This window comes from Pelecanus crispus, chromosome 7, assembly GCF_030463565.1.
Source record: "Pelecanus crispus isolate bPelCri1 chromosome 7, bPelCri1.pri, whole genome shotgun sequence".
Lineage (NCBI taxonomy): Eukaryota > Metazoa > Chordata > Aves > Pelecaniformes > Pelecanidae > Pelecanus > Pelecanus crispus.
In genome coordinates this window covers 21102359-21118390 of record NC_134649.1, presented here as the reverse complement: position 1 = coordinate 21118390, position 16032 = coordinate 21102359, and the positions used below count along the sequence as shown (strand labels likewise).

General features: G+C 41.4%; 1 protein-coding gene across 1 annotated transcript; it reads right to left on the bottom strand.

Annotated features, from left to right (window-relative positions):
• Nucleotides 1-722: 722 nt before the first annotated feature.
• On the bottom strand, nt 723-8203 carry CRABP1 (cellular retinoic acid binding protein 1). The gene is made up of 4 exons (XM_075714183.1): nt 8134-8203; nt 7527-7705; nt 4659-4772; nt 723-761 (listed from the first exon to the last, which is right to left on the bottom strand). The coding sequence occupies exons 1-4, from the start codon at nt 8201-8203 to the stop codon at nt 723-725; spliced, it is 402 nt and encodes a 133-aa protein (XP_075570298.1).
• Between the last annotated feature and the right edge of the window lie 7829 nt (nt 8204-16032).

The following is a 16032-nucleotide window of genomic DNA, read 5'->3' as shown; positions in this document are numbered from 1 at the left end:
AGGCAAACTTAATGGGTACCTGAAGGCAAAGAAAACCTTTGCTAACTAAGCAGTTTGTTCCCAGCATCTGTGTACCAGAGGACATGATGTGACATGGAAGACTATCGTATTGCTCCAAGGGAATATCTTTGAAGAACATAAGGAATTCTTCTGCCAGGATGTAAGAAAGATTGATAATTATACAGTAATATGGTTTCTATTTTAGCTCTGTGGTAGTCATGACAATTCAACACTTTTTTTTTTCTTTTTTATTATATGTGATAATAAATGCATTTTATTTAACATGCTGTGTCGGGGAGAAAAATATATCCTTCCACTAGGAAAATGTCATAATCTAATGGACCCCCTAAGCAATGCAGCATATTAGATCAAAACTATGTGGCAAAGCTCCAACATTTATGCAGCCAGTATTAGCAGAATAAAACTCATTCCTTACCCCCTGCCTGTTGCCCCAAACCTTTTTCCATTCATGCCTCAGTCTAACACAGTTTAGATTCCTTCTTGCAACTTTTTCCAAATGGGGTATGAGTTTTCTTCATTTCTTCTGCAAATGCATGTAATAGCTAAGAAGGAGACTCAAGACTTCTTGAAAGATTTCTTTGGATAGAGAAACAGGAGCAGAGACTGTGAGAATAAGTATCAGTCTTACAGAGTTCCTAAACTGCTACATCACAGGCTCTGCCCCATAAGAGAGAGCTTCCCAGCTGCAGACATCTAGAAGTTCACAAGAATGTGGTTTCCTTCTCCTTATTTAAGGCGCTCTGCCAGAATGGAAATAGGGAAAGCTTACTAAAGCACATCAGAAAGAATAAAGGAACAGAAAATATTTCTTAGGTAAGCAGGCAGGTTTGAGAAGTGTGAAGATGGGAATTGTTACATGTTTGAAGTGATATGGGCAGCAAAACTGACTGAGAATGAATTTCAGGTCCTAAAGAACCCTAACAAAGCTGGGAGGATGGAAGAAGAAAGAAAGAAGACAAAGAAAGATCTCTTCTTGTCACTGTGATCTTACTTCTTCAGAACTAAGATGTAAGTGTGGGTTTGCAGACTGAGATCCAAGGAAAATTTCCAAGCGTAAGATAAAATAATCTAAGTTGAATCTTTCTTCACTGAAGTGATGAAAAACCCAAACATAGTTGCGATGCAAGAGATCAAAATGGATCACAAGGTCTTCTCACTAAGACCTCCTATTCCTACTTTGTTCCCTTTTATAGTTGAGGAACACACCTCAGCCAATCCCTTCAGGTTGTTTAGCTTATAAAGCCCAAATAATGGTCTGGAGGGAATATTCTGGTGTTCTAAAATTAGCGGCCACAGACAAGAAAAATGTAGCTTTCTTTACGCACGTCTGTCTTCCTCCAAACAGTAGAACCTTTTGCTGCCTCCCAGAAGGGTTAATTTTGGCCATCTTAACTTCTCCAAAAGACCAGAGACCTCACACTCACCGCCATTACTCTTAGAAACACCTCGTTGCTGAGCTTTAGAGTGTCAGAAGATTTTGAACATGTTGACCATGTATTTAAAAGATTTGTATATTCAGTCCCATCAAATGTCATGAGGGTATTTGGTCTGGCTGAGATGGAGTAATTTGCCCCACAGCAGCCCTCATAGTGCTGTGCTTTGTATTGGTAGCTAGAAGGGTGTTGATAACACACCAGTGTTCTGGCTGCTGCTGAGTAGTGCTCACATAGCATCAAGGCTGTCTCTCCAACATTTCCCCCCCTCACCAGTAGGCTGGGGTTGGGCAAGGTCTTGGGAGGCGACATAGCCAGGACAGCTGACCCAAACTGACCAAAGGGATATTCCACACCATATGACATCTGCTCAGCAATAAAACCTAAGAGAAAGGAGGAGGAAAGGGGGGCATCTGTCATTTACAACGTTTGTCTTCCGGCACAACCACTACATGTACTGAAGCCCTGCTTCCCAGAAAGTGGCTGGACGTCGCCTGCTGATGGGACATAGAGAATAAAATCTTTGTTCTCCTTTTGCTTGCACACGCGGCCTTTGCTTTTGCTTTTATTAAAGTGCCTTTATGCAGACCCATGAGGGGTTTTTTTCCATCTCATTTTCTCCCCACCTGTCCTGCTGAGGAGGGGAGTGATAGAGTGGCTTGGTGGCACCTGGCGTCCAGCCAAGGTCAACCCACCACAGGGGCTTGAAAATCTTTGTCCTGAGGACCAAGTAACATCCTAATATTTAATAAAGCAAAAGAGGACATTATCCTCCAGAAAAGAGGTAGGAGGATGGAACTGCATATCATATTAAATAGTAAAAGACAGAGAGAATGATCTGGATCATGTGGAAACAAACACTATGTTTTCATAATGGCCACGGTAAAATCGTACATTGCAACCAATGACCATAGTCCCAACTTGTAGGAGAGGAGAAGGGGATCAGTCTGGGGAATCAGAAACCAGGAAAATTACTTGGGATCATGGTCAGCTGAGCATGAGTTCCCAAAGAAGAGTTAACAAAGTCTTTGCATACAAATCAGAATAATTTCAGATAAGAGTAGGGAGATGAAGTCACCACTACATCAGGTGCTAGTGTGATTGCTAGCAAAACAGTATGCGTGGTTCTGATGCTCATAGTTTAGAAAGGAAATTGATAAATTGGCAGGTGTTATAGAAGCACTGAAAGAATGATTCAAGGAAAGCTTGCTTTATATTGAAGGGCTCAAGGTCTTCCAATGGTTTAGCTTAACAATGAGGTTCTTCCAAGAGGTGGCTTGATCAGTGTTGTTAAGAGAAGTATTTGCAATAACAAACTTAAGGCATACTATTTAGGTTCTTTTATACACAATATGTAATGACTGGAAGTTGAATGTAGACGTATACAGATTAGAAATAATGTGTGTATTTTAATGACAAGGAAATTAACCAGTAAAACAACTTATCAAAAATTGTGATTGAGTTCGTATAAATGGAAATATTTTAATAAGAAGGACATTTTTCTAATTTATATCCTAATTTGAAAAATAATTAATTCGGAAAAGCTCAACGGACTGTATGATACCAGAAAAAAGGTTAGATGGCTTTATAATCTTTGAATTGCTCTGGTTTCTTAACTAAACTCATTCTTCTTCCCCAGCAGGGTGAGTTCACATTGCTGATTGCAGGAGGCAATTGTATTATGACTGGCTTTCTTGCTTTGCTTGGAGCAGTTAGTTCACTTTGTTTAACAGCTGCCTCACTAGCTTGCTTCTTAAATAATAACCTACAGAAAAGTATTGTTAGATGGAAAAATTGTAGTTGAGAATATATTTTGTCCATTGCACTATATACAAAGATGTGAAGCAGAGATCAAAGTACTTTGCCTGCTAAGGTTTTTGATAATATAAAGAATTCCAGTGGTTGAATCAAAAGAAATTATCCAGAATTGGAGTATTCATTTAATAGAAACCAGTGTGATTTCACTAACAGCATACACCTCCTCATAAGGGGTGGGTGAACAGTGCCAAGATGTCTGGAAGAATACTAACAGCTTAAAAGCGTTTTGTTTATACTTGGTTAGGTTTGGGTCCTGTTTTTGTTTCAGATGCAATCTTAAAAACAGAGCTCCAACTGCTTTAGAGAAACATTGGGGAGGCTGTTTGTTTTTTAAAGTGCAGAGGTTTAGTTAGTGTGATAGTTTGAAATAAAACCTCCCTGCTTTGATGTTTTCTTACCCGTCACTCCAGCAGCCTGTCTTCCATGCCCAAACTGATGAGGCGTAACAGTCTAATCAACTATTTATCTGGAATTCACTAGTAAGAACATGTGCAATAAAATGATTCTGAACTCAAGCTGAACTGCGTTACTTGTAACTCAGAGAAACTGTGTCTTTATCCAGTTCTGGCTATTGTTTCATTAATGTAGAGACGCTACTGAGGAAAGATTCAGTGAAGAGAACTCAACTCTAACAGAAGTAAGTACAATATAAACAAATAAACTACACATGATTCATGGCATAAATGGTGAGGCAGTTGCAGAGGTGCTGCTCAGAATGCCTACAGTAACCCTGCTGCCATATGGAAGGTCAAACAGGAGTGGGGGGATGTTGGCTGGCTGACAGCAAATATACAAATTGGTGTATTTCTGAGAAACTCATGAAGGCAATTCTGAACTGGATTCAGAGATGACCAAGGAATTGGGGAAGGTGGCAGAGATGGGGGAGGAATTATATGTTCTTCATAAACAGAATGAGATTAGAGCATGCTAACAACATGTCACATCTTTCCTACTCTACACCATGTGATTGTGGATAAGAAGCAACATATTATGCCCAAGCTTAAAAAAGAAGGTTCTCCAGAAATGAGGTCAAATGTCTTGATCTCACTTTCACTAGAGAAAATCTGCAATAAACCAAGCAAATTCTTTGGTGGTGGTGTGAATTTACAGAGCAGAAGTGGCCCACTTGTGATTATTCTACCGGTAAAAGTATGGCAAAAGTTATAGCAATAAAATGCAAGTGAGAACCTGCCTATAATTTCATTTGTTCTTAAAAAAAAATTTTAAAAGAAAAGAAAAAAAGTGATGTATGAATTGTACTGTAGAGGATTATGAAAATGGTAGTTTTCCAGATGGATTTAACTGAGGAAAAATAGTAAGTCATACTACATGGTAACAAAAACCTGTTAATATGGTGCATGTATTGAGTGTGTTCAAGGTTCTTACCAAAATCAGCTCATCATTAGCTAATTCTCGAGTCCAATATGTTTTGGGGCCATCTCCCTCAATAAGAGTTTGTTTGCAATAGATCTTGTTTTCATTCTCCCAAGTGGCCAAACTCTGCAGGCAAGAAAACCATTAGGAATAACATTAATTATATTCCCCAGCAGCATGAGGCAGAGAGACAACAATGAGCAGTAGTGAGAAGAATTGATGCAGTAAAGGAGTAACAACACATAGATAGATAAAGGCAAAGGGAAAAAGACATCAGTGGAAAGTGGTGAAATCAAAATTAAGGTGTGAGGGGGCATTTTGGAAATAGGTATATATTAATAACAACGTAATTGTAAATGTGTCTTTTCAGTGTAAATCTACATTTGTTTCCAAATTAAAAAGCCACCCAGTTTTCATAAAATGCTTGATGTTGAAAAGTATAGTTTAGAAATATGTGATAATGTAGTGTCCACATTCCCAAGCATCTTTGTACACATGTGGTTTGACCTGACAAGTTATTTATCACTACAGAGCCCCCTTAGTGTAAAAGCATAAAGAATCGTATGTATCATGTTGTGGTCATAAATAATGCAGTATTTGTCACTTACAACCTTTCATGCTATATGGCACTGTGCCAAGTTAACTGTATATTACATACTTATTGTGCTAACAAACTAGAATAAATCACAACTAAATTAAAGAAACTTTGTTATAATTCTAGTGTTTGCGATATTACTTTTTTTAAGGTTGTGGGTCTGGAGATTTAAATACCTTTGGACATTTTTCAAAGCATTTCAATGATGACTATGGAACCAGCGAAAAATAAAAACCCATAGGATTTTGTTCAGCTTTCACAAACAGGCAAGCCCTGACTCTGTTGCTTTTCATTCTAGCACTGAACTATTATTCTACAGTGCAATGGAACAGCTGTGCAGAAGGATGCCCTGTAATGAATGTGCAAGTAATCGCTTTATAACTAGCACATGGGAGACATTCATTAGTCTGTGATTGTATAAATATGCATATACATATACATGTGTGTGTGCATATGTATACATAAATTCAAGTTAACACTTCCCAAACTTTCCAAGGGAAAAAAACTTTACTTTGATCTCAAATTAGCTGTTTACTTTATAATATTTTTTCAAAACAATAGGTTTTTTAAGCCAACAAGCCATGGCGGTATAGAAGCTATGCCTTGCAGTACAACTACATGACTCGCTCTTTGTCTGTATGAACAATGGATCAAGTTAGTTGGCAGAACAAAACCCTCCACCTCATAAAGTGTATCAAAATCTATCACCAGTCAGCAATTTTGCCAGATACTGCAAATTACATTCTGAAGTATTATTTTATTACCTGTCAGTTTCTGCTCTGTGGCCACATCTTGGTTATATACACACAGCAGTACAACTTATTCCTGAGAGTGGACTATAAATAATTTCACAACACATGGAAAAAATTTACTACTTCACAAAACACATTTCTTTCAGATTTTTCCAACTTTCATAGCTTACAGCAGTAATTATTGTTCTTCCATCTGCAGCAATAAATCCTTCTCTAGAAAGTGGGTCACATTTATTGTATATGCATTATGCATGAAGACACTAAAATACTACTTTTGCCGAACAAGATAAATTAACAAAGCCAGCAACATTTCCTGAACAAACTGTTAAATATACGATAACTCATCCTAGAGATCAAGTGGATGTTCTAAATGTTCACTGACTCCCGGAATCTGCCTCCCTTTTTCATAAACTTAAATTCACAGCAATTGCACTGGAGATAGTAAGTTCTGAATTTTTGGTGGTGCAAATGGTCTCAGAAGCTGGCACAAGAATTAGCAGAGATCATATTTTTGGAAACTAGATTATTTCACCATCATAGGATACTTTTAAAACTGTATTCTCATTTGGGACTACATTCTGATACTCTTTTTTCATACTTCTTTTATAAGTGTTTTATATATACTTCTCTTACAAGTGTGAGAGTAAAGTGCCTGGGGAAAGGATAACTAACCCATGCCTTTGCTAACTTTTTTCAGAAGACAGCTACGATCACAGCCCTGTTCTCCAAAACCCCAGATCCCATGTATCTACACCAGTGAGAAGCTGGTGTCAGATGCTGCTGAGTTGAAGCCCCCTCCACAGCCATAGCAGTGGTTACAAAGGTAGAGGAGCAGGGGCTCACACACAGAATCAAGCCCAAAACACTCCAGTGAACGCCCTCTAATGCACTTCTGCACAAGGAGATGGTGTAATTATGGCTGGTATAACACTAGCTGAAAGTCTGTCTTACACTGTTAAAGAGTTATCTGATCAGCAAACTGGAGACATGCACTTGCAAAGGAATGAAAGAGGATTTCAGCCCCAAACTACCAACAGTCTGCGGTCCTGCTTGTGAACTCAGCTGATTCAGTTTAGGACAAAAGTTGTGTCAGGTTTGTGCACTAAATCCTGACTCTTGAGGTCTCTCTTGCTCCACCATTCCCCATGTTCCTGTCAGGGACAGAGGTTGGGAAGAGCTTTCACTGCAGCTGAGGTCTCCAGAGGACAGGGAAGCACAAAATGCTGGACAAAACCCTGCCAGCCAAGGAGCCGGCAAGCAGGTACTCGACCTCTGCCTTTGGGACCTGGCATGCTCTGTTGCCTTCAGATTTCACTTTGACCCTGCAAAAGGGAGAACACTGGACGAGGGACAAGAGGAGCAGTGACCACCAAGAACTCCCCAAGAGTGTTTCTGGGAAGAAGAGGGTGGAGGGCAGCAATGACACTGTCTGGGGACACTGGCAGCAGATGTGTTTGTCTCATCTAAAAAGAACTTGGTAACACACACACACACACACACACACACACACACACACACCAGCTCTCCTCCTACCCTGCACTTTCGTCCATCCACCGTCTCCTCCTCAAAGCTCTCCCCGATTTTGAAGTTGATCTCAGTGGTGCGGACAGTGGTGGAGGTTTTGATGTAGAACTGGTCCCCGTCCTGGCGGATCTCCACGTGGGGTTTGGAGGCGGCAGCCACCGCCACCTTCCTGAGCATGGCGTTGACACCTGGGCGAAGCGGGGCGGAAGCAGCGCTTGAGGCCGCCAGCCGTGCCCGGGGCTGAGCTCGCCCGGCACCGGGCGGATGGAGGGGGCCGAGAGGCCGGCGGCGCCCGCAGCGGCGCGGCCCCGGGGCGCTCAGCGCAGCCCGACGGCGGGGCTCGGCACGGAGCTGCGGCTCTCCGGCAGGCTCAGCACAGACGGCCAACGCCAGGTCCTGCCAGGAGCCCCGTGGCAGGACCACAGGTGAGGCTCTGAGCGTGCCGTGCCTGCGACCGCCCCTCCCCGGACCGGGCCCACAGCTTTCCCCCGCACGGAGCTCTCCCGGGTGCCTGGCTCTGGAGGCACCGGGCAGCGGAGCGCGGCTCCGGCTGCAGACCCACCCCCCCGTGGGACACAGCCCCGGGCTGCCCGCGCCGGGCTCCCCCGCGCCTCACCCAGCGCCTTGAGGAGCTCGTCGAAATTCTCGCTGCTCCTCATCTTCCAAGTGCCGGCGAAGTTGGGCATGGCGGGGCGGGCGCTGCGGACGGCGGCGGAGACGCGGCGCTGCTGCTCTCTCTCCGGCTCAGGCACCTTGTGAGCGGGGCGGGCCGCCGCGGCGGCTGGGAGAGCGGGTCACACCCACCCGGCCCCCCACCCCTTCCCCCGGGGCCGGCACCACTCCGCCAGAAAGCCGGCCCCCTCCCGACCATGGCCCCGCCATCCATCCGTCCGTCCGTCCATCCACCCTTCCAGTCCCCCATCCATCACTCCCTGCTCGCCTGCCTTGCAGCCTGCCAGCTGCCTCCTGGGCTTCCCAGGAAGGAGCCCGGTTGTCCCTTGTGCCACAGCTGGGGTGGACACTGAGGGCTCGATGCAAGGCCCCAGAGGCAGGCAAGGAACGGAGAGGGCAATCCAAAGAAGAGCAGCCTCTCCAGGCTCACACCGGATTGATCCCCACCACGGCGGGGCCGAGGCACAGTTACATGTTACACCCTCGCCCCGAGCTCCCTGCGTGCACAGGCCTCCCAGCTCGGCGGGCCTGCGCACCAACGAACTTGTCCCCAGCGCTGCTAATGTGGACGGCTACCAGGCCAAAGCGGTGCCAGGGAGCACAGCCCTTTTCCAGTTGTTGTAAGGAAGCTGTCATTGCCCCCTGATCCACGTCTGCCCCTTTGAGAAGGGTGAAGGACAGAGACATGTACAGCGTCTATACCGTGCCCCAGTCACAGCCATGCACTCCCTCTTTGCTCTGTGTTAGCTTTTGGCAGTCGCAGGATATAGCTGCGGACCCGGAAGGTATTCCTACTGCATCAGAAAGAGCAGTGCCCACGGCAGTCACAAGCTTTGATGGAGAAGCACGTCGAGCTATTTCACACTTATTTAAATTAACACCAGTGTGCTCAAGATTTGAGTGCCACTCTGCCTCTCAGACTTGCCATGACCATTTCCATTGTCTTTGCTTTGAATCCCTCAGTTTCAGGTCAAAGATGCTAGACTAAAGTTCCTTGTTGCAACTGATTTATCCACATGATTAAGGGGAACAGAATTTGACGGGTTAAGGCATATGGAGTTTTTCTGCTGCTATTGTGCATAAGGAAATACTCAAAACATTCAGAGGTCTGTGATTTCCCACTCAGAACAGAGCCAGATGTATTTTAATTATAGGAAAACCTTTGCTGAGCCAGCTTCATGGTACATTCACAACCATTATTCACTTGTTAGACTCACTCTGTAAAATGAACAAGTCGGTTACTTGAGGTATGTATAAAATGTGTTCACCCCTGGAAAATGTATAGATCTGGGAGTTACTTTAGCCATATGTTAGGCAGGGTTCTCCGGTTCCTATATGCTGAAATTTGCTCTCATTTCTTATCCCGCCAAAAATTTTACCTGATTAAGAACTATAGGGCAGAACCAAGTATTTGTCTGTTGATAGTTACTCTTTTTCAACAGATTTTTTTTTTTTCTGTCTTTTCAGAAGGACACCCTGGAGACCTGGCATAGTTCTTTAACTGAAATATTTTGGTGGAGAATGTGTTTTTTTCCAGGAAATGAAAATTTCAGTGAGGAATATCTGTTTTCAATAACAATGTTTCTCTAAAAAAAACCCAACAACAAAACAGAGCACGAAGCATTTTTCAGTTTTTAGTAAACGACAAAAGAATTAATCCCCATCTGAAATACTTTGTTTAAAGATTTTCAATCACCTCAAAAAACCTCCAAAACTAACAAACAAAAAACACAGTTGGGAAACAAACCCCAGACACACAAATAATCTCCCTATTGCAGGTAGGTTCAAGTTTTACAAATAAAAGGCTGCAGACCCAACAAACACATACCAAGTCCGTATATTGCTATGAAACAGTGAAGAAAAACCCTGCTCAGTCCCTCAGTTTCAGCTTCCCAGTTGCACAACTGAAAACATACTACCATGATCCAGGCTTGCTTCCAGAACCCGACAGAGTATGTATACGTGGAGCACAGTGGAAGTGATATGGCTCCCTCTTTGCAGGACAAAGTCCTTAGCTACCTATGATAATAAGTGCGTGCGGCATAAACCATACAGGAACCACCTATCTCTACATGAGAAAATCAATAGGCCCAGAAGATTCTAAGCGGGGGACACTTTATTCTTTAATGGACCATTTAAGTTCCACAACTATTCTTTCATTTGCTGCACCACTGATATGAACAAGAATTATTCCAGTAGATGTTAGCTGTAAGAGTCTTTCTAAGATGTAGGACTTGTTTTCTAAGTGTTGGACTGTGGCCATTGACCTATTTCGTGAAGACCAGGAGGGAGCCTTCAGAATACCCTTCATCTAGGAAGTGCGGCAAGCTAGAAGGAACAAGTGCCTTCGGGAGATAAAGGCTCTATTCTGCAATGGCAATACATTGAGCTATTCATCCTAAATACACAGATATTGCATTACATATTTATTTACACAATAATCTTCTCTAAAGACCATGAGGTTCCGATCCACCTATACAGTACAGTTTCTAAAACAAAAACCCAAATAAACTCCAGGGTGTCTAATTGGCTCTGTCTGGCAATATGTACATATTCACACCTTATTTATACATAGAGGCAGTTTCCTTTCAATACTGCGGACTCACCACCTGTTTAGAATTAGACCTCCAAGTTCAACCACAGAAGGAATTGTCCCTCTCTGAGACTGAGGGGCCACTGCTGCTAGCACAGGCTGGAGACAGGCACGTGCATTTCCAGAGCCAGTGTATACACAGTAGTTGAATTGATCACCAACAGCCATTCCCCCCTTGCCCTTTGAGTTACATTTTTCTTTGTATCCTTCATGTATGCTTCTTCCCTTTCCTTTTAAATCATTTATGTTTTCCCTCTCTATCTCAAAAATATGCCCTCATGATTCTCTGGCTTTACTAATTAATTTAAAAGTCAGCAGGAGCTGAACTCCAAACTCATACAGAATCTAACTTCACTCCAACTAAAGTTTAAAAGCAAACCAACACTTATATTCTAGTCCCTTAAGACAGCTAAAGCTCAGTGAGAAAAACGGTCTTTTTGGTTTTCCATTTCATGTTTTATGAAAAAATTGTAGCTTGTAATCCCACTGCATCGTGGAATACAAATCCCCACTTAGACTGATAAGGCAACAGAGTGAGATGTAACTTAAATGGCAATAAATTTCATGTGGCTTGTGTACTAGTTACACCAATTAATCACACATATAATAATAATGACATAAAAGTCAGTAAGAGCTGAGCTTCTAGTTTACAAGCTGTGATCATATCAGTTAGCTCAATGGTATTAGATTAATTTGCATGCTGAACTTTTCAGAGGAAAGGGAAGAAAAAGATAAGGAAGAAAATATGGAAAGAAGCTTAAAGGAACGGAAAACAGAGGTGGGATGTAAGAGCCATAAAGAAGATAGCACTGTTATGGTAAAAAAAAATAAGAGGGGACTGTGAATTAGGATCAGTTTACTGCATGTCTTGGATCACTCAAATGAAGGACAGAATATCACTATGGCAGATATGACTCAAATCTCTACTGTTATAAAGTGAGGGTTGCTCCACTGAGATCAGAAAGATATACTGATTTATATTAGCTGAGAATATTGCCCATGGACTTTAACCCTCTTCATAGATCCTTATCCTAGCACAGCACTGACAGGAGATGTCTATCAGGTCATGCCGAAATAACCCAGACTAAATGGCAGTTTTACTTTTCTTTCAATCTCCTTCTGTACATAATCTCCCCATTAATGTTATGGAAAACAGTTTGGTTTTCAAAACATCCCCCTCAGCATTTTTTTCCCCTTGGCATTTATTTTATTTACCTGAATCCCCTAAGGCTGATCCTTCCCTGCAGATGGACCTAATTAATCTTTCCAACAGTGCCCCTAAGACAAAAGAAAGTAATATATGTACAGATGGGGCTGGGGCACTCCATCATCCATCCAAATAAGTGACCAGTAATGTGACCAAAACTATCCCCTTGAGGTTATTGACTGACCACTGTGAAGTCACACAAGGCTCAGCGTAAACAATAAATTTTATTTACTAAGGTGGTACTCTAGAAAAAAAAAAAGATTGGTTTAAGGGAGAATATAATAAATTATTTCTGACATGAATAAATTATACAACTGGAAGGCAAATTGCCATCGTAAATTTATCTGCCAAATTAATTTACAATGGGCCTCTAGCATGACAATAGTAAAATGTACTATGAATGTATGCAGAGTAAACAGCATTTCTGCAGTGTTGCCTTGTATCTTCTACTGCATTCTCATTAAGTTGAAAGAATACCCACTATTCCCAAGATAAAATGCTAGAGGGATTTCCAGTCACAAGTTATTCTTTTGGTCTTTGAGAGCTAACTAATAGGAAAGTAAAAGAATTCTTGCATTTTTAGAGGTGGACAGTAAAGTGTTTGCCAGTTTTGTGTTCATTAAGAAAAATAAATATTATCATCTTAATTCCTTCCCTATAATATTCCCTTTCAAGGGGAACTAATTGATCCGTGTTCTCTTCCACAGTCAGGCTTTAAGCTGGCCACCTGCTCTTCCTATCTTCTTTTCTGAACTGCTACAAGAATACAATAGAATTGAGAATTATTTTCTTAACCAAAGTAAAATTTGCTACTCTTACTCTGAAAACAAAGGGAGTTTGATTGTCTTTTCATTTGGGCATTAATTCTGCATGCTGCTGAGCAATTTGATCCTGATCCAGCAATGCATAGTAGCAATGCTAGTAACATAACTATGAACTGTGTTTTAGAGGTGCTCATGGGTGTGTTTTCCTGGGCCAGTACCAGAATAAACCCACAAATACCAGTGGAGAGGAAAATCAAGATCACTCAGTCTCAGACTAATATTCTGTCTGTAATATAAATTAGTTTACATCACTGCTTTGGAAGACCACTTACAAACTGCTAAATAGTTGTGCAGAAGAGTCATACTGAATAACCAACATCCAATATAGATTTTTAGTAGCTGGACCTTTTAACCTACATGCACAGAATTTGAGCACAGACCGAGAGTGTTAGGAACATAAGTGACATTACCTTCTGTCCAAACTGTGCAGCTATCACCAGCTGCCTTGAACAGTTTCTTTCTCCCAAAAGTCAGATTCTGCATGTGGCTTGGAAGCTGAAAGGGAGTTATCAATCCCCAAGCCCCTTTGGTTCAGGTAAAGCAACATGGCAGAAAGTAACAGTTTTGAAGGAACATTAATGATCTGCCAAGTTTAAAATACAGTCTTGTACGAACAGGAAAAAAATCTATTCACATGATTAAACAGAGCTTTATGTTTTATTGGGTAAAATAACGTACTTCAGAAAGAAAAAGAAAAAAAAGAATTTATTGAATTTCGGAATACATGACAGCTGAGAATGGCCTGGGGGTGAAAGTCATCCTCTGTGAAGAGCCTTATGCGTGTTTTAGTGGATTTTTTGTGGACCTATGAGTCAAGGATGACTTTCTGAATGAAGAAGATCCTGGAGAGTCCAAATAGATTTTTGACAAACTAGCAAATAAGATACTAGCCTCCTTTTCTCTTTCCCCAGCTTATCCTTTACTGAAGGAAGCTAAATGAAATAGTCTATTCAGACTGATTCAACTGATTTTGGGGATGCTTCCCTTCAGCTCAATACCTTCGCTTCAGACAAGATAATGGAACAGTTCTTCAAGAAGTAAAATCACTTGCACTTGCTCACAGGCAACCTAAGGCAGGGACTAGGCTAGGAGAGCAGAGGATCTGAGGCAGGAGCTTCCTGGGCTCCTGAGGCTGGGACACACTGGTCTGCATAAATCTCTAGGAAATAAAATCAAGCCATCTCCAAGCCAAATAAGCTTTCATAGGTGTGTCCAACAGTCAGGAATGTAGTAACTGTTCCCCTATCAGAGGCTTTTAAATAAATACCTCATCTGATGTATTTAATAGGTGTCTCCAAATGTGCCTTGAGTCAGGCATGGGGTAGAGATGTTGATCAACAGATGTTGATAAAGCAGCTCTTAAAACCTAACCTTTCCTTTGAGCTATGCCTGGTAGTTTCCCTATGTGGTCACAACAAATAACTATTTGAACAATGCTAGAAAAGTGAGAGCAGTGATCTGAGCATTACACAGCCTTGGTTTGATACTTTGGTTGTGACATGGCTGAAGGTTAGTTGTTAAATTGGAAATACTCCCCATAATCACTAATGCAGAAAAGTTGTTTCTTTTTCATGAAGGAGTTATCACGACATTAGAAATCAGTGATTTTCACAGAGGCTTTCAGAACTCTACAATTCTTGTTTGCTTGAACAAAAGGCATTAATAAAGCCGTAGCTGTCAATATAAAAGTAATCAAACTGTGTCAGCTCCTCTCTGAAGACAACACAGGTCTATTAAGATTTACTTACTCAGGCAGATGGACCAAGCTGATGCACGGATTACCTTAGATATTGGAGACTCTTAAAGGATCTTCGTCTCCAGGGATAGAGGACCATGTTATTTTTTCCAAATGTCCGGAAGAAGAATGAGTGAATTCAAAGGAATATATTCTCATTTAGGTCTGGACTGAACTCCCAACAGGCCCATGTCCTGAAGCTATAGCTGCCACGCCATTTGCACAATCCTAGGTTTTACTCTGGTGCCCTGACCTTTGCGTATCTGCTAAATTCAAAAGCTTTCCACTACATCTGGCAGACAAAAAGAAGATGAAGAAAATTCATTTTCCCTTTCCTAACAAAACCAAGTATTTAGCATTCCACATAAATTAGAACCAGGAAATAGGGATCTCATCCATTAATTCAATTTAAAATTCCAAATGTTTTGGAAAGGTTTTTCATCAGCCTATTTCAAAGCAATAATAAGTCTAAGGGTTTGGAGTTAGTCCTTACCAATATAAACAACTATAATTCTACTTGTTCCAGTGAAGAGATGACAATTTATACTATCAGAAGATGAGGTCTAGAAATACGTAAGCTGTAGGTGTTCTAAATCCTATCAATCCTTCTCCCATCTTTGTTTTGTCCTGCTAAACTTTGCTCAGAAAATGACCTTGAGTGCAACTGCTCCTTCCATTGTTAACCCTCTGACCTTCTAAACCAACATCCTTTGCTCTTTCTAATTCATAAGGTTTCTGGGGCTTATTAACTAAACAGGCCAAGTGGCTGTTCCCAACTGAAACCAGAGTCTCTGACAAGGAGGTCATTGTTTTCCAGGCTTCCTCCCTAGTACTAGATCTGCAGACTTCAGACTGAAAAGGAATAATGCAGACATTCTTTGTCTAAACATTATCTGGAAAGTATCAAGATAACTCAAGCCACTTCCTTGTCATTTAAGATTTGAGGGGTCATCTCTAGGGACCTAAGTGATTTTCAAACTTGTATGCTGAAATTTGTAGCAAACTATATGATGAGGTATCTAAATAAAAGAACCTCAGTCTTCAGAATTAATAATAATTTGAACTCCCACTGATGTCAGTAAAAGGAGAGGGTACTCAGCACCTCTATGAATTGCAACATTTTTACTTAACGTTCCTCACTATATGCCTAGATGAATAGCTGAAAGCAATCAAATTTGGAAAGTATGAACAAAATTCTCAAAAGAAGATGCTGTATTTAGGCTTCTAAATTTATAGTTTAGGATCGACATGATTTTCAAAAGTGCTTATGAGCAAAGTATCTCTTTTTGAAAATTCTTTCCCTTTTCTTTAGGTAAGACATAAAAAGTCTGATGTTCTGAATGGCTGTATATGATCTTTGTATAATATGTCCTGGAAAAGCAGAAATTCTGTCTGAGATACAGGGGCATAATACTAGGGGCTTCAGTCCCTTAGGAACAGCAGACATATTTTTACATTCATGCAATCCATTAGTATAAATAAGT